The 27,973-nt window shown below is 39.5% G+C and overlaps 1 protein-coding gene across 1 annotated transcript; it reads left to right on the forward strand.

Annotated features, from left to right (window-relative positions):
- The first annotated feature begins 283 nt into the window (after positions 1-283).
- Positions 284-27,969, forward strand: LOC138351240 (zinc finger protein 345-like). Its single transcript, XM_069302876.1, has 4 exons — positions 284-420; positions 15,393-16,144; positions 26,543-27,100; positions 27,299-27,969. Exons 1-4 carry the CDS (start codon positions 284-286, stop codon positions 27,967-27,969), a joined length of 2,118 nt encoding a protein of 705 aa, XP_069158977.1.
- The last annotated feature ends 4 nt before the right edge of the window (positions 27,970-27,973 follow it).

Raw genomic sequence — 27,973 nt, forward strand, 5'->3', positions numbered from 1 at the left:
AGAACAAGGAGGTTGTGGATCTGATGGGGCTTAGGAGACGACTGACAGCCTGGGAACAAATCACCTCTGCGTAGGACCCAGAGAACGAGCGGAGGGCGAAAGTAGCCCGAATGGTGAGTTGCAGGTGACCCTCACCAGTTCTCTAGGGGTAGACCGCACTCGTCTCGGAGAGTTGCAGCAGGAGGAGGTCCCCGATTTGGTTAGTGAGGCCGAAGGAGGACGTGTGGGTCCTGAGAAGGCTTACTTTCCATTTATCTATATTATATATGCCATGCTATCCATGATGAGGGAACGATGGACACCAGGAGCAACCGTGGGAACGGTGATTGAATATGTCCAGAAGTTCAGAGAACGTCTCACCCTAACGAAAGAACTGGCTGGGAAACACCTGAAGCAGGCGCAGCGTAAGATGTCGGAGTGGTACGACAGGAGAGCTGCACAGAGGGATTTTCAGGTCGGATCCCAAGTGATGATTTTGCTTCCAGGTAAAGGTAGGGTGACCAAGACGCGGTTCGAGAGACCATACCGAGTGCTGCGACGGTTGAGTCCAGTGTCGTACGAGATTGGGAAGCCGGATGGGCCCCGAAAGAGACAGGTGTGTCACGCAGACCGCCTGAAACCTTTCTTCACTGTGGAAGGGGGAGCCGCCAGGCAGGAAGGAACGATGATCCGAGAACCCCAGCGGAAGACGGGTCTGTGTGTACCGAGGGACCGAGAACTCCCGGAGGAGGAAGTAAAGTGGTCCAAGGCGGACGGCACCAGTCTCACCAGAAAACTGAGAGTCTGACAAGGATCGAGGTCAAGCACATCAAGGGGAAGGACAATGTAGTAGCGGATGCCCTATCCCGCATACACTAACCAGACATGACAGGACCAATCGTCGCACGTCCGACCTCTTTGACGTGTCGTGTCTGACTGCTGGCGCCAGCTCGGTGCGCTGGCCGGACCCCCTTCCTTCGTGACGTCACTTTCGCCACGGGAGGTTTTCATTGGCTCCCGGTGCCACATTGCTGTCGATGACCAATCCGGTGCCACTGACGTCACACGGTTTTGGCGGGGAATCAGGAAGGCAAGCGCCATCTTGGCTTCCTAAAGGGCCTATACCACAGGCCAAAATATTACTATTTCACAAATTTTTCGGCTCTCCGAGAACACTCCACTCTCTCCCATATATCAAATTGTAGCCTGCAACGTAGAGAACGCTTGGGAAAAGTAGACATGACTCTTACTGCAGGCGTGGGAGAATTATAAGGGGGGGAACTCCGTCACATACCCCTCTTATTTTAAGGGGAGGGGTATGTGACGGAGTTCCCCCCCTTATAATTCTCCCACGCCTGCAGTAAGAGTCATGTCTACTTTTCCCAAGCGTTCTCTACGTTGCAGGCTACAATTTGATATATGGGAGAGAGTGGAGTGTTCTCGGAGAGCCGAAAAATTTGTGAAATAGTAATATTTTGGCCTGTGGTATAGGCCCTTTAGGAAGCCAAGATGGCGCTTGCCTTCCTGATTCCCCGCCAAAACCGTGTGACGTCAGTGGCACCGGATTGGTCATCGACAGCAATGTGGCACCGGGAGCCAATGAAAACCTCCCGTGGCGAAAGTGACGTCACGAAGGAAGGGGGTCCGGCCAGCGCACCGAGCTGGCGCCAGCAGTCAGACACGACACGTCAAAGAGGTCGGACGTGCGACGATTGGTCCTGTCAGTTTGACAGTTGTTTCCCGCTCCCGTGGATTTACGCGTCACCTGAAGTCTGTCAGTACTCTGTGAGGTCTTCCCTAGTTCATGTGTTGAACCAGAGAGGGAATCGACGGTTATTTGAGCAACAAGTGCTCCAGTCAGGTACTGTGCAAGAAGCAGTGAAGCCGTGCAGTGACGTATGTGACGTCTGTGGCAGTTCACCAGTTCGTGGCAGCGTAGTGGCTGACAGAGCCACTGGGTAGCTGAGGAAGGAGAGGACTATTTGGGGAATCCGGACGACTGTAGCTGAGACGTAGGCGGCAGCCGTTGATGGGAGAAGACGACGGCCAGGAGACCGACTCCAACCCTTCAAGAAGTCAAGAAGGAGGACGGACCTGCAGTGAAGAGGGCACGGAGACGACGCGCTAAACGGTGGGACGACGAGTGGTTCCGGTAGGACACGACGACGTGCCGTGTGGGGGCGTTCCCGACACGAGGACCAGGAGCTACGTACATCTCGACTCTCATCGGAGGATAGGTTGAAGTAGGTGTTTCTAGTTCCCTCCCCATTCCCCTTTAGTTAGCTATATTATTCGGCTATATTATCTAGCCTGAGGATTTTATATGTCGTGAGCAAGTCTCACCAATGTCACAGTGAGGCACCAGTTTGCCGTGTAGTACTATCAAGAGTACTTGTAATACTTATGTTGATTATTGGTGTGTACAGGCACCAGGAACAAGTGATAAATTTACTGTGTTGTGTATATCTTTCTAGAGATTTTGATGTGAACATATAGTGATAAATTATATATAATATTATGCCAGTATTTGGAAGTTAGGCTATGTGCCCAGAAACTATTTATTTTACCATTTACTGATGTCTAATCTATATGCATTATTATGTCTGTGTTCGTGCAGTGATTAATCATTTGTGAGTACAGTGAATTATTGCGTTATCGCCCACGAGAGAAAGTACTGAAAACTCCAGTGTTAATATTTCATAATATATGGTTGAATGAAGAACAGTGTAAGACCATTACAGTGAGTCATTGTAGCATTGATTGTAGAAACGACTGTTTGAGCCTGAGTACAGTGTAACTAAGAAATACGTGCTATTTGTGCCAATATCGAGTGTGCGAGTTTCTAGTAATATTGGAGAATTTAAAGAAACAGCGCGCGTGAATCTGAAAACAAGCAATAAGCTTTCGCGCGGGGGCCAGGCGATCAGCTGTTCTTGACACTTGATGAGGAGGGGAGGTGTTGCCACTTAGTGAACGCATACTATTCGTGGGAACTACCGGCCGCTGCCAGGATCAGTTGATTTATTTATTATTGTTTGGCCTTGTGACATCTTTCATACATTTTAAGTAAAATACAAAATTACCTTTGTGTTTTTATCATCTCCTCCATTGATCTTGTGGCTATAGTATACTGGAAAGCATAGAGTGATAACAGTAAGTACCTGCCTGACTCCTGATCTATTGAGTGTGACCTTGCCAAGGCTACCACTAATTCCACCAGTCCACTGAGGTGTTACTGGCCACCTAAAACACCAGTTGGTGACCTTGTGGTTTACCGTAGAGCCCGATTGTTGGGGAGGGCACACGACAGTCTAGTGAACGAGTCGTGTTCCCACTCTTTCTTAATCAGAGGCCGTTGAGATTGACTGGGAGACTCTCCTGGCGTGCAGTGGCGCCGTGAGGATCGAGTGAAGACCCGCAGGGCTACGGTGAGTGACCTTGAGCATAACTATTGCTCACCCCAGAGTAAGAATAGAGAAGTGGAAACCCCAACATTGAACGACAGAGGAACCGGGGGAAGAACATAACTAACAGCAAGAGCTAGGCGTAAACGAGAATAAAAGAAAGGAACCCAACAACTGCAGGGGCCAGAAGCATAAAGCAAGAGGTGAGGGCCCACAACTGCAGCTCGCGCAACCTGGCTGCCTTGAAAACAACGGCGAAGGAAAGGGGACTACTAACTGTAGACACTGCCAAGGAAACAAACAAAAGATGGCAGAGACAAAGATAATGTAAGCTAAATGTAACCTTTCGCCCTATAGTAAAATATGTTTTTATAACAAACATAAAGGATGCATGACACAAATGTAACCAAATAAGTAACAGGGATTAAATAGTGGTAGGCGAATGGGACATTTCGAGGCCCTTTACGAGGGCAGGCGGAGTGAGGGCAGAGCCCCTCTGTGCCCCCGTATTTATACGGCCCCAGACTGCCCGCGCAACGCCGGGGGACACGCTGCGCAAATGTTTCTTTCTCCCCCATCAGAAACATCCTTGCTTGCAAAGCAGTGGCCATTTCTGCGGTTGGAAGAAAACGCGAACAGAGTGGGGGACTTATTTTATTTTAATAATAATAATAATAATAATAAATAATTATTAAATACAAATAATTAATTATAATAATCATAATAATAAATGATTAATTATAATGAATCCTTAAATAAAGAAGCATAATAGCTAATTATAACGAATAAAATAAATAATTAAAGTGGATAATTAATTATGGTGACTAATAATGATTAGTGAATAACCATAAATTATTATACTGAAATAATATTATTGGATAGCCGTTATAATGATAATGTATTAAATCAATTACAATTAAGCTGTTGTGTGTTGTCAGGGGCATATTGCTGGTACTGTTGCCCACAATACAATACAATACAATTTTATTTAGGTAAGGTACATACATACAATAAATATTTACAAGGATTGTTTGACTTATAGGTATAGCTAGTACATACAATGCCTAAAGCCACTATTACGCAAAGCGTTTCGGGCATGATAAACTTAAATGACAAGCTTAATACTAATTTAGCATAATGAGTAGAATGAAAACAAGAAATGAAAACATAGATGAAAAAGCAGCACAAATACAATTATGTCGACAAACAGCGCTCTTTAAAGAAAAAAAAACAGACATTGGTTGACAATAGAAGGGTAAGGTAGGTTACAGGGAATTTATTAGGTATAGCTTCGCTTTTAACTTAAACTGGTTGAGAGAGGTACAGTCTTTAACATGGTTGGGAAGGTCATTCCACATTCTGGGCCCCTTGATTTGTAGAGCATTTCTAGTTTGATTAAGTCGTACTCTAGGAATATCAAAACTGTATTTATTTCTGGTGTGATGCTCATGGGTTCTGATACAACCTTCTATGAAGCTTTTGAGATCAGGATTGGCATTATAGTTTAGCGTTTTATATATGTATAATACACATGAGAGAATGTGCAGTGACTTAATGTCTAACATATTCAGAGATTTAAGTAGGGGTACCGAGTGATGTCTGGGGCCAGAATTGGATATTGTCCTAATAGCAGCTTTGTGTTGAGTAATTAGAGGACGTAAGTGATTTTGGGTAGTAGAGCCCCAAGCACAAATACCATAGTTGAGATATGGATAGATAAGGGAGTAATAGAGTCACCAGGGCAGGGCGTGGTACATAATATCTGATCTTAGAAAGAATGCCCACAGTTTTTGAAACTTTTTTTGATATGTTTAGAATGTGTCCCTGGAAATTAAGCTTGTGGTCAATGAGCATGCCAAGGAATTTGCCATCTAATTTGTTACAAATTTGGGTATTGTTTATTTTGAGATTTATTTGATTAGAGGATTTATTGCCAAACAGAATATAGAAGGTTTTGTCAATGTTAAGGGTGAGTTTGTTGGCAGTTAGCCACAGATGGACTTTATTTAGCTCAGTATTTACTGTGGCATTTAGAGCAAGGGGATCAGGACTGGAGTAAATGAAGGTTGTGTCGTCAGCAAATAAAATTGGTTTGACAACATCACAAAACACAACATCCCAAACATGATGTAACAACCCCAGAAGGCAGCTAAGTACCCAGTGACCTAAATGTGACCGAAATATTCGACAAAACCTAACCTACTAGCTCATCTCGACCTCATTAGTGTTGCTCCCTGGCGGAAGCTAACCTGACGTTTGCTGCTGCCATATCAACAAGTCTACCCCATCTGCTGCGTACATCTCTGCTGCTACCATGCAAAACAATTCTAAGCTCAGCAAGGCCGCAAAGAATGATAGCACACCTATCAGGATGAACCCAACCAGCCAAGCTAGCAACAGGAATAATGCGGCTGTCTCCCCCTTAGTGGCTACCGGGGGGAGTACCGACCCTCCCTGCGTCAACAATAACAAACCTTCCCAGCTGATTGAAGCGTCGTCACTGACTCGAGCCTTACAACAGTTATTTATTTATTTATTTATTTATTTATTTATTTATTTATTTATTTATGCATATACAAGAATGTACATAAGGAATGTGAGGATACAAATATGGTAATTACAGTCTTGTAAAGCCACTAGCACGCGCAGCGTTTCGGGCAGGTCCTTAATCTAAGAAAATTTTAAGGAGGTAAATACTTGCAAAATTTATAGACAAAAAAATGATAACAGATTACATGGAATGAAAAAAAAAGAAGATGAGAGAAAATTATAGGTACAGTATATTAAAGCACATAGGTAGCTATGATTGATTGCAATGACAGCTTGAATGGTAGTTGACAACAAATTGGTAGGCACAATACAGCAGAAACAATATAAGATTGATTGCAATGACAGCTTGAATGGTAGTTGACAAAAATTGGTAGTCACAATACAGCATATGGCTAGCACATAAAAGAAGACAGCAATGAGCACAATGATAATTAAGGTTGTTTGATATTACATAAAAATTAGGAGATTGGGTAACACTTGGTACAGAGCAAATTTAAAGCTCAGTGTAGGAAACTAAGAAGATGAAGTTAGGTACTTTTTGGTTTTGCTTTTAAATAAGGCAAAAGTTTTACAGTTTTTCAATTCACTAGGGAGTGAGTTCCATAGACTAGGTCCCTTAATTTGCATAGAGTGTTTACACAGATTAAGTTTGACCCTGGGGATATCAAAGAGATATTTATTTCTGGTGTGGTGATAATGGGTCCTATTACATCTGTCCAGGGAGAGTTTCAGAGCATGGTTTGCATTTAAGAACAGGGTTTTGTAAATGTAGTTGACACAAGAGAATGTGTGGAGGGAGTTAATATTTAGCAAGTTTAGAGATTTAAACAAGGGAGCTGAGTGTTGTCTGAAAGCAGAGTTAGTTATTATTCTGATAGCAGATTTTTGCTGTGTGATGATGGGCTTAAGGTGGTTTGCAGTGGTAGACCCCCATGCACAGATACCATAATTAAGATAGGGGTAGATTAGTGCATAATATAGTGAGAGGAGAGCAGAGTTAGGAACATAATATCTGATTTTGGAGAGTATACCAACTGTCTTAGAGACTTTCTTAGTTATGTGTTGAATGTGGGTGCTGAAGTTGAGTCTCTTGTCTAGGAATAGGCCAAGAAACTTGCCATCATTTTTATTACTGATGTTAATGTTGTCTATCTGTAGCTGAATTGCATTTGATGATTTGCTTCCAAATAAGATGTAGTAAGTCTTTTCGATGTTTAATGTTAGTTTGTTCGTTGACATCCATAAGTGGACTTTTTTTAATTCATTATTCACAACATTATTTAGTGTATGTGGGTTGAGGTTTGAGTAGATAAGGGTAGTATCGTCAGCAAACAATATAGGTTTGAGAATATTAGAGACATTAGGCAGATCGTTTATATATATAAGAAATAGAAGAGGTCCTAAGATGCTGCCCTGTGGCACTCCAACGGTAATTGGTAGAGTGGAAGAAGTTGTATCATTGATGGTTACATATTGGTGTCTGTCACTAAGATAGGATCGGATGTAGTCAAGGGCAAGGCCTCGGATTCCATAATGCTGGAGTTTAAGTAAGAGGTAGTTGTGATTAACAGTATCAAAGGCTTTTCTTAGGTCAATGAAGAGTCCAATCGGAAACTCATTTTTGTCAAGGGCTGAGTAGATAATGTCAAGGAGACTAATGATTGCATCATTGGTACTCTTTTGGGACCGGAAGCCAAACTGGCAGGGGCTGAGTATGTCGAATTTTACGAGGTAGGAATAGAGCTGTTTGTAAATAATTTTTTCAAATATTTTTGATAGAATGGGTAGATTTGATATTGGTCTATAATTGTTTATGTCCGCCGGATTGCCTCCTTTATGGACTGGCGTTACTCTTGCTTTTTTGAGGATATCAGGGAAGGTGTGACACTCTATAGATTTGTTGAACAGTAGTGCTATGGGTGGGGCAAGGGCATGGGAGGCTCTCTTGTACACAATGGACGGAATTTCACTGGTGTTCCCTGCCTTGGTTTTTAGAGAGTGTATGATGGACACAACATCTGCCGGGCTGATTGGTGAAAGGAGAAGAGAGTTTGGATAGCTGCCTGAGAGATATGTGTTAATATGTGTCTGAGTCTGTGGGATTTTACTGGCAAGATTAGCACCAACCGATGAAAAGAAAATATTAAATTCATTTGCCATTTCTAAATCAGTTGACGGTATATCCCCATCCTTGTAGAGTTTTATTTGGTTATGTGAGTGTTGTTTAGTTCCTAGGATACTAGAGATAGTTTTCCAAGTGCTTTTCATGTTGCCTTTTGCTTCATTGAATCTATTCACATAATATGCAAGTTTTGCCTTTCTTATGATACTGGTAAGCATTGATGAGTACCTTTTAGCTACTTCCTTTGAAACTAGGCCAATCCTAACTTTCTTTTCATATTCATGTTTCTTGTTGATTGAGTTGAGAATGCCACTTGTGAGCCATGGATTGTTTAATCTTTTGTCAGTTACTTGCTTTGTAAGAAGGGGACAATGAAGGTTGTAGAGGCTTAGAGTTTTGGAGAGGAAGAGGTTAGCTAATGAATTTATATCATGGGTATTATTGAATTCAGAATCCCAGTTAATATTGTGAAGTGCCTCTGTAAGATTGTCTAAAGCTGATTCACTGTGTAGCCTAAATGAAAGTTTCTTGCTTTTTGGTGGTGTTATGTCCATGTTCGCTATAAGAAAGGTAGGATAGTGGTCAGTTGTTCTGTCGTAGATTATACCAGATACAAGGGGAGCTGTTATGTTTGTCCATATGTGGTCCAAGGTAGTGGCTGATGTTTGAGTGACTCGGGTAGGTTTGGTGATAGTGGGGATTAGCATACAGGAGTTCATGCTGTTAAGGAAATAGTCAACTTGAGAGCAGTTTTGTTGACCCAGGTCAATATTAAAGTCTCCTCCCAGAATTATGTGGTTTTTGTTGAGATTGTTGTTTATAATAAGATTCCTTAGGTTGTCTGAGAAAGAAGCTATGTTAGTATTAGGAAATCTATAGATGGCTCCAATAGTCAAAGAGGATTTAAGGGATTTAATTGTAAACTGAGCAAAAGTATATTCACAGTAGTCATCTCTGTCACTAATAACACTGTTGCAGATAAATGTATCTCTGTAATATATAGCTGTGCCACCACCTTTTTTATTAGGCCTACAGTTATGAATGGCTTTATAACCAGCTAAGTTGTAGAGTTGGGTATAGTCTTTATTTAGCCAAGTTTCTGTTAAAATAATGAACGATAGGTTAGTACCTAGTGCTGTGAGTAATGCATTTATATCGTCAAAATGTTTACCAAGTGATCTAACATTTTGGTTATAAACTGATAGACAGGTGCTATTTTGGAGTTTGTTTTTAGCCTGGTGTGCTGTGAAATACTTACAATAATGATGATCAATGTGCTGGTTGGTATAGATATGAGACAGAAGATTTTGATCAGGATCAATATCAGTGTGCATAGAGATGCAGAGGGATCACGATACAAGATAACACGATAAAGCAAAACACAAGAATAAAAGCAAATACAATAAAATAGTAACAATTTAGAAGTAAAATAAAGATCCAATAGATAGCCAGGGAGGACACAGAAGTTACATAAAATAAAACACAAAAAATCAGTAGAGACTGACAATATAAATGTAAAATAAAAAATAATAAGAAAAATAATAATCATAAAAAAAATGATCTTGAAGATAATTAGCTTAGTAATGGTTAATTAACAGGGTAATAAAAAGCCCTAGGTTTAGTGACAAGGGGATTAACTAAGAACAAATAATTAAGAGTATAAAACAGGCAAAGATGACAAACAAAAAATAAAGTAAAAATAAAAATAAAAATAAAAATAAACACCTTTGGAAAGGAAAGGCAGAGCTTAAGTACACTTTGGTTGTATGTGAGACTACAAATTATGTTCTGGTTATTCAGCTGATATCCTACAGTCATCCAGGAAAGAAGTGAGGTGTGCCTCAGTGGTTATGACATAAGTTTTTCCAGAGTCAGTCTTCCTAGCTATTATTTTACCATCGCGCACAAAACAATGTTTAATAGCAGCGGATCTTTAGCAGATTCCACGTAGTTTAAATAAGAGATTTTGTCTGAATCTGGTAAGACATGTTCTGACTTTAAGCGTCTCGCTGATAATCCATGGCTCAAATTATTGACTCAAATACATGATGACCAAAAGTCTATAATCCGAGAGCAGTCGGACCTGATAATGAAGCTTCAGAGTGATGCTTTGGCCATGCACAAGATTAACCAAGATCTGTCTGCCAGAGTCGGCCACCTCGAACAGGAATTAAGCTCTCTTCAGATCTCGGTTACTAACTTTAAACCAGCAGAAACCTCTAAGAAGCAAGAAGAGATGCTACAAAAGTTAGAGAACCATTTTAACTCCCTACAACAGCAACACACTGCAACCCAAGACGAATCAGACCAACTTAAGCTCCTTGATTCTGTCATCATCTCATCACATGATTTTCCCCATGAAACTGACAGAGAAGACTGTACTGCCATCGTGATCCAGGAATTGCGTACTAAGTTGAATTATTCATTCGAAGCAAGAGACATTAAGTCAGCTTATAGAGTGGGTACCAAATCATCTGGTACAAACAACAGAAAGATACGGGTGAAGTTAGATAGCTGCTCCCGCAAGTCAGACCTTATCACTACTGCAGTCGCTAGGAAATCCAATGTTTATGTGAACGAATGTCTTACCAGATTCAGACAAAATCTCCTATTTAAACTACGTGGAATTTGCAATAGATCCACTGCTATTAAACATTGTTTTGTGCGCGATGGTAAAATAATAGCTAGGAAGACTGACTCTGGAAAAACTTATGTCATAACCACTGAAGCACACCTCACTTCTTTCCTGGATGACTGTGGGATATCAGCTGAATAACCAGAACATAATTTGTAGTCTCACATACAACCAAAGTGTACTTAAGCTCTGCCTTTCCTTTCCAAAGGTGTTTATTTTTATTTTTATTTTTTTTTTTTGTTTGTCATCTTTGCCTGTTTTATACTCTTAATTATTTGTTCTTAGTTAATCCCCTTGTCACTAAACCTAGGGCTTTTTATTACCCTGTTAATTAACCATTACTAAGCTAATTATCTTCAAGATCATTTTTTTATGATTATTATTTTTCTTATTATTTTTTATTTTACATTTATATTGTCAGTCTCTACTGATTTTTTGTGTTTTATTTTATGTAACTTCTGTGTCCTCCCTGGCTATCTATTGGATCTTTATTTTACTTCTAAATTGTTACTATTTTATTGTATTTGCTTTTATTCTTGTGTTTTGCTTTATCGTGTATCTTGTATCGTGATCCCTCTGCATCTCTATGCACACTGATATTGATCCTGATCAAAATCTTCTGTCTCATATCTACACCAACCAGCACATTGATCATCATTATTGCAAGTATTTCACAGCACACCAGGCTAAAAACAAACTCCAAAATAGCACCTGTCTATCAGTTTATAACCAAAATGTTAGATCACTTGGTAAACATTTTGACGATTTAAATGCATTACTCACAGCAATAGGTACTAACCTATCGTTCATTATTTTAACAGAAACTTGGCTAAATAAAGACTATACCCAACTCTACAACTTAGCTGGTTATAAAGCCATTCATAACTGTAGGCCTAATAAAAAAGGTGGTGGCACAGCTATATATTACCGAGATACATTTATCTGCAACAGTGTTATTAGTGACAGAGATGACTACTGTGAATATACTTTTGCTCAGTTTACAATTAAATCCCTTAAATCCTCTTTGACTATTGGAGCCATCTATAGATTTCCCAATACTAACATAGCTTCTTTCTCAGACAACCTAAGGAATCTTATTATAAACAACAATCTCAACAAAAACCACATCATTCTGGGAGGAGATTTTAATATTGACCTGGGTCAACAAAATTGCTCTCAAGTTGACTATTTCCTTAACAGCATGAACTCCTGTATGCTAATCCCCACAATCACCAAACCTACCCGAGTCACTCAAACATCAACCACTACCTTGGACCACATATGGACAAACATAACAGCTCCCCTTGTATCTGGTATAATCTACGACAGAACAACTGACCACTATCCTACCTTTCTCATAGCGAACATGGACATAACACCACCAAAAAGCAAGAAACTTTCATTTAGGCTACACAGTGAATCAGCTTTAGACAATCTTACAGAGGCACTTTACAATATTAACTGGGATTCTGAATTCAATAATACCCATGATATAAATTCATTAGCTAACCTCTTCCTCTCCAAAACTCTAAGCCTCTACAACCTTCATTGTCCCCTTCTTACCAAGCAAGTAACTGACAAAAGATTAAACAATCCATGGCTCACAAGTGGCATTCTCAACTCAATCAACAAGAAACATGAATATGAAAAGAAAGTTAGGATTGGCCTAGTTTCAAAGGAAGTAGCTAAAAGGTACTCATCAATGCTTACCAGTATCATAAGAAAGGCAAAACTTGCATATTATGTGAATAGATTCAATGAAGCAAAAGGCAACATGAAAAGCACTTGGAAAACTATCTCTAGTATCCTAGGAACTAAACAACACTCACATAACCAAATAAAACTCTACAAGGATGGGGATATACCGTCAACTGATTTAGAAATGGCAAATGAATTTAATAGTTTCTTTTCATCGGTTGGTGCTAATCTTGCCAGTAAAATCCCACAAACTCAGACACATATTAACACATATCTCTCAGGCAGCTATCCAAACTCTCTTCTCCTTTCACCAATCAGCCCGGCAGATATTGTGTCCATCATACACTCTCTAAAAACCAAGGCAGGGAACACCAGTGAAATTCCGTCCATTGTGTACAAGAGAGCCTCCCATGCCCTTGCCCCACCCATAGCACTACTGTTCAACAAATCTATAGAGTATCACACCTTCCCTGATATCCTCAAAAGAGCAAGAGTAACGCCAGTCCATAAAGGAGGCAATCCGGCGGACATAAACAATTATAGACCAATATCAAATCTACCCATTCTATCAAAAATATTTGAAAAAATTATTTACAAACAGCTCTATTCCTACCTCGTAAAATTCGACATACTCAGCCCCTGCCAGTTTGGCTTCCGGTCCCAAAAGAGCACCAACGATGCAATCATTAGTCTCCTTGACATTATCTACTCAGCCCTTGACAAAAATGAGTTTCCGATTGGACTCTTCATTGACCTAAGAAAAGCCTTTGATACTGTTAATCACAACTACCTCTTACTTAAACTCCAGCATTATGGAATCCGAGGCCTTGCCCTTGACTACATCCGATCCTATCTTAGTGACAGACACCAATATGTAACCATCAATGATACAACTTCTTCCACTCTACCAATTACCGTTGGAGTGCCACAGGGCAGCATCTTAGGACCTCTTCTATTTCTTATATATATATAAACGATCTGCCTAATGTCTCTAATATTCTCAAACCTATATTGTTTGCTGACGATACAACCCTTATCTATTCAAACCTCAACCCACATACACTAAATAATGTTGTGAATAATGAATTAAAAAAAGTCCACTTATGGATGTCAACGAACAAACTAACATTAAACATCGAAAAGACTTACTACATCTTATTTGGAAGCAAATCATAAAATGCAATTCAGCTACAGATAGACAACATTAACATCAGTAATAAAAATGATGGCAAGTTTCTTGGCCTATTCCTAGACAAGAGACTCAACTTCAGCACCCACATTCAACACATAACTAAGAAAGTCTCTAAGACAGTTGGTATACTCTCCAAAATCAGATATTATGTTCCTAACTCTGCTCTCCTCTCACTATATTATGCACTAATCTACCCCTATCTTAATTATGGTATCTGTGCATGGGGGTCTACCACTGCAAACCACCTTAAGCCCATCATCACACAGCAAAAATCTGCTATCAGAATAATAACTAACTCTGCTTTCAGACAACACTCAGCTCCCTTGTTTAAATCCCTAAACTTGCTAAATATTAACTCCCTCCACACATTCTCTTGTGTCAACTACATTTACAAAACCCTGTTCTTAAATGCAAACCATGCTCTGAAACTCTCCCTGGACAGATGTAATAGGACCCATTATCACCACACCAGAAATAAATATCTCTTTGATATCCCCAGGGTCAAACTTAATCTGTGTAAACACTCTATGCAAATTAAGGGACCTAGTCTATGGAACTCACTCCCTAGTGAATTGAAAAACTGTAAAACTTTTGCCTTATTTAAAAGCAAAACCAAAAAGTACCTAACTTCATCTTCTTAGTTTCCTACACTGAGCTTTAAATTTGCTCTGTACCTAGTGTTACCCAATCTCCTAATTTTTATGTAATATCAAACAACCTTATCATTGTGTTCATTGCTGTCTTCATTTATGTGCTAGCCATATGCTGTATTGTGACTACCAATTTTTGTCAACTACCATTCAAGCTGTCATTGCAATCAATCTTATATTGTTTCTGCTGTATTGTGCCTACCAATTTGTTGTCAACTACCATTCAAGCTGTCATTGCAATCAATCTTAGCTACCTATGTGCTTTAATATACTGTACCTACAATTTTCTCTCATCTTTTTTTTTTCATTTCATGTAATCTGTTATCATTTTTTTGTCTATAAATTTTGCAAGTATTTACCTCCTTAAAATTTTCTTAGATTATGGACCTGCCCGAAACGCTGCGCGTGCTAGTGGCTTTACAAGACTGTAATTACCATATTTGTATCCTCACATTCTTTATGTACATTCTTGTATATGCATAAATAAAAATAAAAAATAAAATACTGTCACCACCATGGGATGGGTCAACAGTACTAGAGCCGGCATCAGTAGACACGTGTTGAGTTTCGGGCACTTGCCTCCTTGTGCCAAGGGAGGCTGGCCGGTTGGGACAGTCTGAGTTCCAGATGGTAACTCCTTAATTCCATACCACATCTGAAACACTTCGGCGGCGGTTTAGACGGAGCCACAGTTTCAAGTTGTTGCCCTGTTTCTGTTACAGTGTTCTGTTGCTTCTGTTCTAGCTTTCTTTGGTCTCTGGTCTTCTTATACTGACAGTCCTTCAGTGTATGAGGACCGGAACAGAGAGCACATTTGGGTGTGGGGCACCGGCAGTGCTTAGCTATATGGCCACTGCCACAGTGCGTCCCGGCCGAGTCAGGCACAGCGGAGAAGGAGCCAGAGTTGCTGTGAATTTATTTTTACGATACTATTTACAGTGTCTATGGCGTAATTTACAACCATTTTTTTCACTGATGTAGTACAATATACTGTCACTTGATGTGTTATTATAATACAACTGTTTTTAATTTATTTTGTTGTCATATATTAGTGTCACAAGTATTTGCAGAAAAAGTCTTATTTTTCAGTAAATATACAATTTATTATGAATTGTTTTCACTATATACACTCTTGCTCTGTATGTATATGTTTTTGGACCAGTCTTGGACATTTAGAAGTCATCAAGACTGTGATACTCGTCAAAACATTTGACATGTATCAGCGCCTTGCTGATAACCCTCGGCACAAGTTGTTAACCCAAGTACATGAAGACCAAATGTCAGTAATCAAAGAGCAGTCGGCCTTAATAATGAACCTGCAAGGTTCATTATTATCCTTGCAGGATGAAGCTGGAGCCTTACTCAAGAATAATCAAGATCTATTTACCGAAGTCGACCTCCTCGAACAAGAATTAAACCTTCTCAAGAACACAGTTACTAACTTTAATCCAGATGAAACCACTAGAAAACAGGAAGAAATGTTACAAAAGTTTGAGAACCATCTGAACAACCTACAACAGCAACACACTGTTACCCAAGACGAAACAGACCAACAGAAACTACTTGATTCTGTCGTTATCTCTTCACGTGATTTTCCCCATGAAACTGACGGAGAAGACTGTGCTGCCATCGTGATCCAGGAATTGCAGGATAAGATAAGTTATTCAATCAAAAAAAGTGACATCAAATCAGCTTACAGAGTGGGCATCAAATCATCTGGTACAAATAACAGGATAATTTGCGTGAAATTAGATAGCTACTCCCGCAAGTCAGACCTTATCAGTTCTGCAGTCTCTAGTAAATCCACTGTTTATGTGAATGAATGTCTGACAAGGTTCAGACAAAATCTCTTGCTCAAACTGCGTGGATTCCGCAAAAATTTTCCTGCAATTAAACATTGTTTTGTGCGAGATGGTAAAATTATAGCCAGGAAGACTGACACTGGAAAAACCTCAAAAAAATTCAAAATTCAAATGTTTATTCAGGTAAAGTACATACATACAAGGGGTGATACAAATATTGATGAGTTTATAGATAGAGCTAGTACATACAATGCCTAAACCCACTATTACGCAAAGCGTTTCGGGCAGGAAAAACATTAAAGACTAAAACTTAATACTAATTGAGATTAAAGTACAAAAACCTATGTAATAACCACTGAAGCTCACCTCAATTCTTTCCTGAATGACTGTGGGATAACAACTGAATAACCAGAATACAAATTATAGTCTCATCTAACGACCAGTGTGTACTATAGCTCTGCCTTTCCATTCAAAAAGTTTTAATTTTATTTTTTTAAATTGTCATCTTGTTGTCTCTTTTTTCTTGTTTTTTTGCTATATTTTTATATACTGCATACTCCCTTATTCTATCTGAACACTGACTTTGCCTGTGTCCTCTAGTGTAAACTTTATCATCAGTGTACCTGAGTGTACCTCCAGCTAATCTACCTCATTTTGTTTTAGTGTAACTTAAGTAATTAACAATATTGTAATTATAATATTATAGTAAGTATGTTTTTATTTTATAGAATTATTAATTGTTAGTTGATTTGTATTGGTCATCTATTGAAAGTACCTTTAAGCAACCTACCTCATTCTGTGTATAGTTATATATATTCTTTTTTTTATATCTAGATCTTTTTATAATGGTCTTTTTTGCTTTTTTATCTGTCAAACAGTCCTCATATGCAAACTAGTATTGACCCAGACCTAAACCTCTTATCTAGTATCTATGACAATCATCACTTTAATGATCAAAATTGCAGGTATTACACAGCACATGATGTAAACAATGTTTTAGCGTGTAATCACAATGTTTCTGTAATTAACTTGAATGTAAGATCTCTAAGCAAACACTTTGATGATGTTAATGCCCTGATTCAAACAGTTGACAACAAATTCTCTTTTATTGTGTTTACTGAAACGTGGTTAAAAGAGGATACTACTCAACTCTACAACATACCTAACTACTCAGCTATTCACAACTGTCGTCCCATACAAAGAGGTGGTGGTACTTCTCTTTACTACCACCATGAACTGACTTGCTGAAAAGTAATTAAAACTAGAGTCCCTTATGGAGAGTATATATTTGCCTGTTTCAGAGTCAAGGGTAGTGAGGCTGTCCTGACTGTGGGAGCAGTCTACAGAATTCCTAACACTGATGTGACTGAATTTAACTCTAACCTTAGAAATCTTATACTAGAGAACAGACTGAACAAAAACCACTTAATTTTTTCTAGGGACTTTAACGTTAACCTCTGCGAGCCTGATAACTCTCCTGCTGCTAGTTTCCTCAACTGTATGAATTCCTGCTTCCTCATACCCTTAATCACTAGACCTACTAGAATCACTGATAGTACTGCTGCGGCTCTTGATCACATCTGGACCAACATAACCTCTCCTCTTTCTTCAGGGATAATCACTGATAGCACTACAGACCATTACCCCACATTTCTCCTAACTATCATTAACAAACCACTGTCCTATGCTACCGAAACAAGTCACAACTAAAAGGCTAAACAATCCTTGGCTTACAAAGGGGATACTTAAATCTATTAATAAAAACCATGACCTTGAGAAGAAGTATAGGTTAGGTATCGTCTCCAAAGAACTTTCAAAGAATTACTCATCATTACTATCTAAAATAATTAGAAGAGCCAAAATTAAAGACTACGAAGATAAATTTACTCAAACAAAGGGCAACATCAAGAAAACATTGAGCACAATTTCACAAATATTGGGATCAAAAAAGATTTTAAATAACAAACCAATAATCCTGTCCAATACCGATGGTCTGCTTTCAGCCACTGATATTGCTGTTGAATTCAATAGGTTCTTCTCATCCATTGGGTCATCCCTTGCTAATGATATTCCATCTTCCAGTACTAATGTTCAGGACTATCTTACAGGTAACCACCCACAGTCTCTGTACCTAACGCCCGCTAATTCCACTGATGTAAATGAGGTAATCCTTTCCCATAAGACCAAGTCTAGTGCCCTTGTGGAGATACCAACTCTAATCTACAAAAAAGCCTCCAGATCTTTAGCCCCTGCCATTGCATTGCTCTACAACAAGTCACTTGAACTCCAAACTTTTCCAGATATTCTAAAAAAAAGCGAGAGTAACCCCCAGTCCATAAAGGTGGTGATCTCACCGATATCAACAACTACAGACCTATATCAATTCTGCCAAACTTGTCAAAAATATTTGAAAAACTAATCTACAAGCAGCTTTACTCTTATCTAGCCAAACACAATATACTAAGCTCTTGTCAATATGGCTTCAGACCCAAAAAAGCACTAACGATGCACTTATTAGTATGATTAACTTGATACATGCAGCTCTTGATAAAAATGAGTTTCCTGTTGGGTTATTTGTGGACCTGCGTAAGGCTTTTGACACTGTTAACTACCAAAACCTTCTTCTTAAATTACATCATTATGGAGTCAGAGGTCACTCCATGCAATACCTTCAGTCTTACCTTACTGACAGGCTCCAGTATGTTTCTGTGAATAATTCCATTTCTCCGACACTACCTATAAACATCGGTGTTCAACAGGGCAGCATACTTGACCCTCTCCTCTTTCTCATCTACATTAATGACCTTCCAATTGCCTCTCAATACCTCAAACCAAACCTATTTGATGATGACATAACTTTCATCTTCTCCAGTCCTGACCCTCTTGCTCTAAATGTCACTGTGAATACTGAACTAAATAAAGTCCATCTTTGGCTAACTGCTAACAAACTCACCCTTAACATTGACAAAACTGTCTATATTTTGTTTGGTAATAAATCCTCTAATGAAATTAATTTAAGAATAAACAATATACAAATCAGTAGTAAAGTTGATGGCAAATTCCTTAGTGTCCTCATCGATAACAAGCTGAATTTCCAGGGACACATTCTAAATATAGCAAAAAAAGTTTCTAAAACTGTTGGCATTCTTTCTAAGATCAGATATTATGTACCTCGCCCTGCCCTGGTGACTATTACTCCCTCATCTATCCTTATCTCAACTATGGTATTTGTGCTTGGAGTTTTACTACCCAAAATCATTTACGTCCTCTAATTACCCAACACAAAGCTGCTATTAGAACAATATCTTTTCTGACCAGGGGGAGAAAGATACTGGCAGTATGGGGCGTTAAAGTTTATTGAAGATTAAATTCTGCAGAACATGTAAATGTATAAAGTTCAAATATAAAGTAAGTAATTATATAAAGTTTATATTAAACACGGTTTATATTATAGGCTTATAACAAAGTTGATATTATTAAACTTAATATTGAACATGTAAATATATAAAGTTTCATAATATATAATTTAAGGACTATATAACGTTTATATTAAAATATATAAAGTAAATATATAAAGTAAGAATTAACAGTAACAAGTCCGAGGACTAGATTTAACTTAAAAGGTACACCCGTAGTAAGTATGAGACCTTAGCCTATAGTGACATGGAAACTAATTCTGCAGAAACCTAAAGGTTAACTGGTACTAGAATTAAGGCCGAGTGCAAATGTGTAGTAATTATATAACACTAGGATATAACAGGCAGGACACAAAGAATAACTAATAAGTGAGAGACCACATAACACGTAATGTACCCGGCCAAGAGGCCGTAAAAGACCTAATGGATAAGGAGAAGGGGGTGTGACTACAAGTAGGGCTTACTAGCACCTAGACTGGGCAAAGTATTAGCTGCGGACAGCGGGACACTTGGGGACCGGCGCTGCACCCCCCTTCCCACATGCAGTGGGGAGACAATCGGGACAACTGTGCAAAGCATGACGGGGGTACAAAAGCAGCCGCTTGCAAAAGGGGGGGAGGGTGGGGTTTTGCGAGGGCAGCGGCGAGGGCAGGCGGAGTGAGGCAGAGCCCCAGTGTGCGCCCGTATTTATACAGGCCCCAAACTGCCCGCGCAACGCCGCGGGACGCGCTGCGCAATTGTTTCTTTCTCCCCCGCCAGAAAAATCCCCGCTTGCGATCAAGCAGTGACCATAACTCTGGCCCCCAGACAGCACTCGGTACCCTTACTCAAATCTCTGAATATGTTAGATATTAAGTCATCGTCTCTTGTGTACTCTATATATTTTAAACTTTGAATTGTAATGTCACTCCTGACCTTCAACGCTTCTTAGAAGGATGTAACAGAACTCATGAGCACCACATCAGAAACAAATACCTATTTGATATTCCAAAAGTTTGACTAATCAAACTAGGAATGCTCTACAAATCAAGGGACCAAGAATGTGGAATGACCTTCCCAATTATGTCAAAGATAACATAACCATCTCTCTCAACCAGTTTAAGATGAAAACTAAGTACTACCTAATTAACTCCATGTAACCTACCTTACTTCTAAATGTCAACCCATGTCTTACTACTAAAAAAAAAAACTGCTGTTTGTTGACCAACTTGTATATTGGCTATTTTCTACCATGTTCCCCCTTTTTTGTCTTTTAATTTTATTTCATTCAACACAATTTATACTTTAAGCTCAATTACTATTAAGTTTTAGTCTAAGTGTTTGTTCCCCACCTCACCTTGCCCGAAACGCTATCCGTACTAGTGGCTTTAGGTATTGTATGTACTACCTCTGTCTATAAATCTAACATTATGTTTGTAACTAATAAATAAATAAATAATAAATGTTTATTCAGGTAAGGAACATACATACAAGAGATTTTACAAAAATTGATAGATTTATAGATAGAGCTAGTACATACAATGCCTAAAGTCACTATTACGCAAAGCGTTTCGGGCAGGAAAAACATTAATGACTAAAACTTAATACTAATTGAGTATAAAGAATAAAATGTGTTGAGAACAAATAAAAATAAAAATAAAAAAGGGGGGAACATGGCTGAAAAAGCAGCACAAATACAATTAGGTCGACAAACAGCGTTGTTTAAAAAAACAGTCATGGGTTGACAATATAGGGATAGAATTTATTAGGTAGTGCTTCGTTTTTATCTTAAACTGGTTGAGAGAGGTACAGTCTTTAACATCTAATCTTCTATGTACGTACTTTTACCTTTAGAAACATTTGATTTGATTTTATATGGGTTTGTATGTGCAAACTTCTCAGTAAACGAAGTTGTTTCTAGTGCGGTATACGAAACTGCAGTAGGTGATTTTTTTTTTTTTTTTTTATTATTATTATTTTCTACCACAGACGTGGCCACACATTTACAATGCTAACCAGCATATATGCATTTTCTTCTGTCCTCCATGGACAGGGTTAGAGAAATGTTAAACATAGAGTTCAAGGGTTTATTGAACACTCAACCACAGAAGGTGATTCGGTGCTTTTAAAATGCTAAGCTAACCTACATACGTAAATACATAGATACACAGATTCACGTATGCCCTACATAAAGTGTTTGATGTGTCTTTTACATAGTGTCATTAATGTACATTCACAAAGGTGAAATGTAATTCTGATCAGATTTCCATATATACTTTATACCCATACATATACATACACACACACATATACATACATATATACACACACATGCATTCACATACATCTGTCTCATTTACTCTGACAGGGTGAGATAGCTGATAAAGAAACTAGTGTGCAATTAAGCACTTAATCACTGAAGGTGATGAAGGTGCTTTTACAAGCTCAGGTTATATAGTTATATCATATATATACATTGAATAAATGATATATTACATGGTCAATCTTGGATACAAGTCCAATATATCATCAAGTGTTCCAGTACTCATATAGTAATTACAGAGTTCAGCATACCTTAGCCCAGGAGGGCGAAAGTCAGTCAGTATGGGACATTCTACAATATAATGTTCAAGAGAGTGCATGTTTTCTCTTTCAGAAAGTTGACACATTGTGTACTCGACATTTGGGTTTTGAGAAAGCTGCCAGATACGTCTATATCCCAGGCGTATTCTGGCCACTATAACATCACATTGCCGGGTTCTTGTTCTATTAGTCCCGTATGTGAATGTCTCCTCACGATATCTATCATAATATTTAATGCTACAACTTTCAGGTCTTTGTGAATTTGTTAGGTCGGTGAGATTTTCATTAGATATTTGTTTAAGTATTCTCTTTGTCACTGCTAATGAAACACCCATATCAATTTCTACCACTGGTTTTCTGCAGGCTCTTAGCAAGCATATCAACAGTGTCATGCCTTGAGATGCCAACATGTGATGGTATCCATAGGAATTTAATCTCAAATCTGTTTTCTTTAGCAGCTAAAACATTCATTCGAATATCACTGACTATTTTCTGGGTGTCACTACTATGTGCATTCAGTGCCAGGAGTGCACTCTGCGAGTCACAGTATATAAGTCCACTGCCTTTGTCTTTTAAAAATTCAGTGGCAAGGTATATGCCTGCAAGTTCGGTTTGAGTTGTTACTTGCCCAGTCATTGACGCGCTTCATTGCTGTATGTACGAGAGAAGATTGTTCAAATATGTTACATGCACATCCGGTACATCGTCCACCTTCTTCTACAGAGCCGTCGGTATAGCACTGATAAACATCGTTACCCATACTCTGAGTACTTTCAGTGATGCTTTTCAGTGTTAACTGTTTTAATAATGTAGTGTGCACACTATCTTTCTTGGGCGCATTTACAAAATCAACTGATAGATCCCAGTTATCCCATGGAGTAATTGACTGATTAATCATTAGTTGAGTTGGATACATATTTAATATGTTGATGGAGTTGGCTACCTTGTAGATCCATTATACATAATCAGATTTCGTTCTTCTTCTATAGACCTCAAGTGAGTGCAGCATATTAGAAAGTTTAGCTTGAAACTTCATGTGTTGTCTAGATCTACTCAATGCCTTCACGCCGAAAACTGTGCTAATAGACAAAATTCTCTCGCTTATGGTAGGTAATTTTAACTCTGCTCTCATATTAACTATTCTCGTGGACTTTGGAGCCCCAAGGATGAGACGCATAGCTTCATTTTGCAAGGTTTCAAGAGATTTCAGCTCTTTGTCAGTATACAGTGTGAGATGTAGAGCATTGTAGTCAATCACAGAGCGTATAAATGATACATAAAACATTCTAGCAAGTCTCACGTTAAGTCCATAATTGACACCAACAAGGACCCGCAAGGGCTTTAATCTCTCCCAAAGTCTCCTCTTGAGAGAAGAAAGGTACCCAGGGTCGTTAATGGGGACACCAATTAAGGTATCTGTAAGACTCGCAGTTCTCAAGTGCTCGCCCATCTATATGATAATTGGGTGGTGGAATACCACATGGAATGAGGGCACGAGTTTTCTGTACAGAGATAAGGAGGCCACATTCCTCAGCTCTAGTAGCAAAAGCGTCGAGCAGAACCTGCATTCTAGGCTCGGAGGCAGCCTGTAAACATATATCATCAGCATAACAAATGACAGTGTCTTCATTATTAGTTGGAAGATCTTTAATAAGTTTATGCATCAGAACGTTGAACAACAAGGGGCTGAGGACCCCTCCTTGTGGAGTTCCCAGTTCAAAGTGTTTGCTCTCTGTGCTTTTAACACCATTAAACAAAACATATGCTGTTCGATTAGACAAATAGCCCTTTATCCATTTCAGTAATTTTCCTTGTATTCCCAGCTCGGCAAGCTGTTCCAGTATGATTTCTCTGTTTGCTGTATCAAAAGCTGCTGCTAGGTCGATGAAGACTGTTTGAGGGGAAGCTTCAATATGTGCGAAGTACTCAGCAAAACAGTGTTGTGTACTGAGCCCAGGCATAAATCCAAACAGTTGGGGTGACAGGTGCCCCTGTATACGATACATGAGTCGGTTAAGAACAATACGTTCAAGCACTTTGCAAACACACGATGTTAGAGATATGGGTCTATAATTATCTGAGTGTGGTTTGGGGATGGGAACAATGACACTCTTTGTCCAAGCATCAGGTAATACTCCTTCACGTAAACTCATTCTGTACAACACTAATAATGGATTACCTGGTACGTGTGAGACTAATCTCAGTAGACTGTAAGTAATACCATCCTCTCCAGGAGCAGTTGATTTTCCCATCTTTAGTGCATGATTTAATTCCCATTCAGTTACATCATTAAGGTCCGACACGTCGATAGCTGTACAGGCAAGATTGATGGTTCGTTGTCTGTTGGGGCGTGTGTCATCAAGTTTGTGCTGTATGTTAATTGGGAGCGAGTCAGTAGCTCGATGTTAGTGCCCATTGATCAAGGAGGATGTTTGCTTGTTCTAGTGGGCTGTGGTGCAGCGGTTTGGTTGGGCTGCTTCTAGAGATTTTTCGTATCTTTTCCCAAACTTCAACAAGTGTTGTCTGCTCATTTATACTTTGTAGGAACTCTTCCCAATGTTTATTACGTATGACGTTGCTCATGTCTCTCACCTCTCTATTTGCAACTAGAAATGCATGCAAGTCACCTTGTGCTTTGGTTCATTTGTACGTATCTCCAAGTTGCTTTACTCGTTCATGTTCTTTAACAAATACGGGGTCAAGGACCCACTTGGGTGGTGGTAGGTGTTGTCCACTTCTGCTAGGCTTACGACCTGTTCCCCAACACACCCATGTGTCGTAGTAGGTAGTAATCGTACCAACGAGATCTCTGGAGAAGGCTTGTACATTCGTTATTGTGTAATCTTGATACCATTTTGAAATACAATTAATAAAGTGGTCATGCAAGCCATATGGAATATTAATTTTCCGTCTCTGATGTCTATTAGGTACATCACACTGTACCTCATAGGAAGCAGAAACTGCATAATGATCACTAACTAAGTGATTTACCAACGAACATTCCATCCTATCTTGCACAAGGTTTCTACCCATTACATAATCAAGTCTGCCTCCCAATAAATGAGTTTGGGTATCCGTAGTATACACGGTAAATCTGTTGTCATAAACATATTTTATAAATTTGCATCCATTATCGTTGTTAGTACTGTCTCCCAGCGTAATATGTCTAGCATTAAAATCTCCCGTGTATATTGTCCCATGATTGTCTAGATCTGGGAACAATGCTACATTGAGTTTCTGGCTTCTGGCATATACATTGAGGAATGAGAAGTGGCCTGCTGTAGTTTGTACATGAAAGTGATGGTACTGTGTGTGTACATTGTGTGACGTGCTCACAAGAATGTGCGGTAAATCACTTCTGACGTATGCTAATAGGCCTGTGGCGTTACTGTTATTATAGGATGCATACCCTCTGATCTTTGGTGGGGTTTTGTTTATCATGTTGGACGTGTAGGGCTCCTGTATAGCAATTATATCTATGTTGTTACTGGTAACATATGCAATTAGATCATTCAGTCTTTTGTTGATGCTACGAATGTTCCAACTGAGAAACCTAATGATCCTTGTGTCAACAGCAGCCATCGTCTTGGTGTTGTTCCTCCCTGGGACTGGTGGTCCCATTGTTGACCTTGTCCCACGTACACAATGCGTCAATAAGTGACTCTACGACGTAAAGAGCCACACCAACCTGGCGTTTGGTGTCGTCAGGAACATCTGGTGACATCATCAGATTCTTGATCACTGAGCAACTCGGGATGGTCCGCGAGTGAATGTTCTCTGTAAGTCGTAGGACATAATTACTGTCACTCAGAATATTATCTTTTCCATTCTCGTACTTGGCTTGAGCGCGTTCGTTAAGGTCATGAATCAGTTTAAAATATTCTGATGCAGATCGACTTCCTTTTCCAGTTAATGTTTCTGTGTCACTAACACTGCTGTCATCCCTGAGTTGACTGACGACGTCGCTGCCACCACCTCTGTTGTCGCTCTCCTCTCTGCCGCCGCTGCTGCCGCCGCCGTCGCCGTCGCCGCCGCTGATTGGACCGTTCCGGCTCCTACCTTCCCCCCCCCCCGGCCATTGGGACTCGGGCAGCCCCCCTCCCCACAAGTGGCAGACGTGCATCTACCAAGGGACAACTGTTTCCTTCAAAAATGATATAATTGTGTGCTATTGTATTAAAATAAAAATGCTATGTACATTCTCTGATTGAAAAACATGAGGAAAAATACTTGTGTAAATGAGAACAGCTAGATATAAACAAAAATAAGAAAAAGAAAAAATAAGATATGAACTAGAAAACAAATATTAGAACGCTTGTCCGGGCACCATTTTGTCAACAACAAAAACACCAGTCCAGGTGTGGGATCGTCCTCCGCGGCCTCTCAGTCCGCAGATCCATCCCGCATGAAGTCATCTGCTCTTTTTCCAAAGCTGCCAGTAATTTCAAAGCGTTATATGACAAAGCGTGCTGGGAAGACGGGACACCACGAGTATAGCTCTCGTCCTGTAACTACACTTAGGTAATTACCAGCGAGCGAGTGTCCAGCCATGAACATTATTGGGAAAACCTTCCCACAAACTGCACCTATCATAAAGAAGATGAAAACTCACCAATGTCCAGAGTGTGGGAAGGTATTCACTCAGCTTGGAGATAAAAGGAGGCACATGTTAGTGCATTCAGGTGACAAACCCCACGAGTGTCCAGAGTGTGGGAAGAAATTCAGGCTACGTGGAACACTGAAGTCTCACAGGATTGTGCATGCGGATGAAAGACCTTTTGAATGTGCTGAGTGTAGCAAAAAATTTAAAAGTCGTGGAAATATAATACAGCACATGTTAGTGCATTCAGGTAAACTTCACGAGTGTCCAGAGTGTGGGAAGAGTTTCAGTCGTCGTGGATCTATGAAGACACATTTGTTACTGCATTCAGGTGATAAACCTCATGAGTGCCCAGAGTGTGGAATGAGATTCAGATATCTTGGAAATATGAAGAAACACTTGTTAGTGCATTCAGGTGACACGTTAGTGCATTCAGGTGATAAATCTCACGAGTGTCCAGAGTGTGGGAAGAAATTCAGATATCGTGACGGTATGAAGAGACACTTGATAGTGCATTCAGGTGATAAACCTCACGCGTGTCCAGAGTGTGGGAAAAGATTCAGTCGTCTTGGATATATAAAAAGACACTTGTTAGTGCATTCAGGTGACAAACCTCACGAGTGTCCAGAGTGTGGAAAGAGATTCAGTTGTCTTGGAAATATGAAGACACATTTGTTACTGCATTCAGGTGATAAACCTCACGAGTGTCCAGAGTGTGGGAAGAGATTCAGATATCGTGACACTATGAAGAGACACTTGTTAGTGCATTCAGGTGACAAACCTCACGGGTGTCCAGAGTGTGGGAAGAGATTCAGATGTCTTGGAGACGTGAAGAAGCATATGTTACTGTATTCAAGAGACAAAGCTCACAAGTGTCCAGAGTGTGGTAAAAGATTCTGTCGTCTTGGAGACTTAAAGAAGCATATGTTAGTGCATCCAGGCAATAAATCTTTTGATTGTCCAGAGTGTGGGAAGAGATTCAGCTGGCTTGGATCTCTGAAGACTCACAGGATTGTGCATGTGGATGAAAGACCTTTTGAATGTGCTGAGTGTAGCAAAAAATTTAAAAGTCGTGGAAGTATAATACAGCACATGTTAGTGCATTCAGGTAAGAAATCTCACGAGTGTCCAGAGTGTGGGAATAAATTCAGTCGTCTTGCAACCATGAAGACTCACAGGATGATGCATGTGAATGAAAGACCCTTTGAATGTGCCAAGTGTGGTGAAAAATCTAAATCACTTCGAACTATAATAGCACACATGTTGGTGCATTCACATGATCGACATCATGAGTGTCCAGAGTGTGGGAAGAAATTCAAGTGGCTTGAACATATGATGAGGCACAAGATGACACATTAGGTGA

The sequence above is a fragment of the Procambarus clarkii genome, chromosome 5, assembly GCF_040958095.1.
Source record: "Procambarus clarkii isolate CNS0578487 chromosome 5, FALCON_Pclarkii_2.0, whole genome shotgun sequence".
NCBI lineage: Eukaryota > Metazoa > Arthropoda > Malacostraca > Decapoda > Cambaridae > Procambarus > Procambarus clarkii.

Coding starts and splice junctions, on each gene's coding strand:
- LOC138351240 (XM_069302876.1), top strand. CDS start 284: ATGAGGGAACGATGGACACCAGGAGCAACCGTGGGAACGGTGATTGAA. Junction 16,145..26,542: donor ACATTGTTTTGTGCGAGATG/GTAAAATTATAG, acceptor GGTAATTACCAG/CGAGCGAGTGTCCAGCCATG. Junction 27,101..27,298: donor GAAATTCAGATATCGTGACG/GTATGAAGAGAC, acceptor TACTGCATTCAG/GTGATAAACCTCACGAGTGT.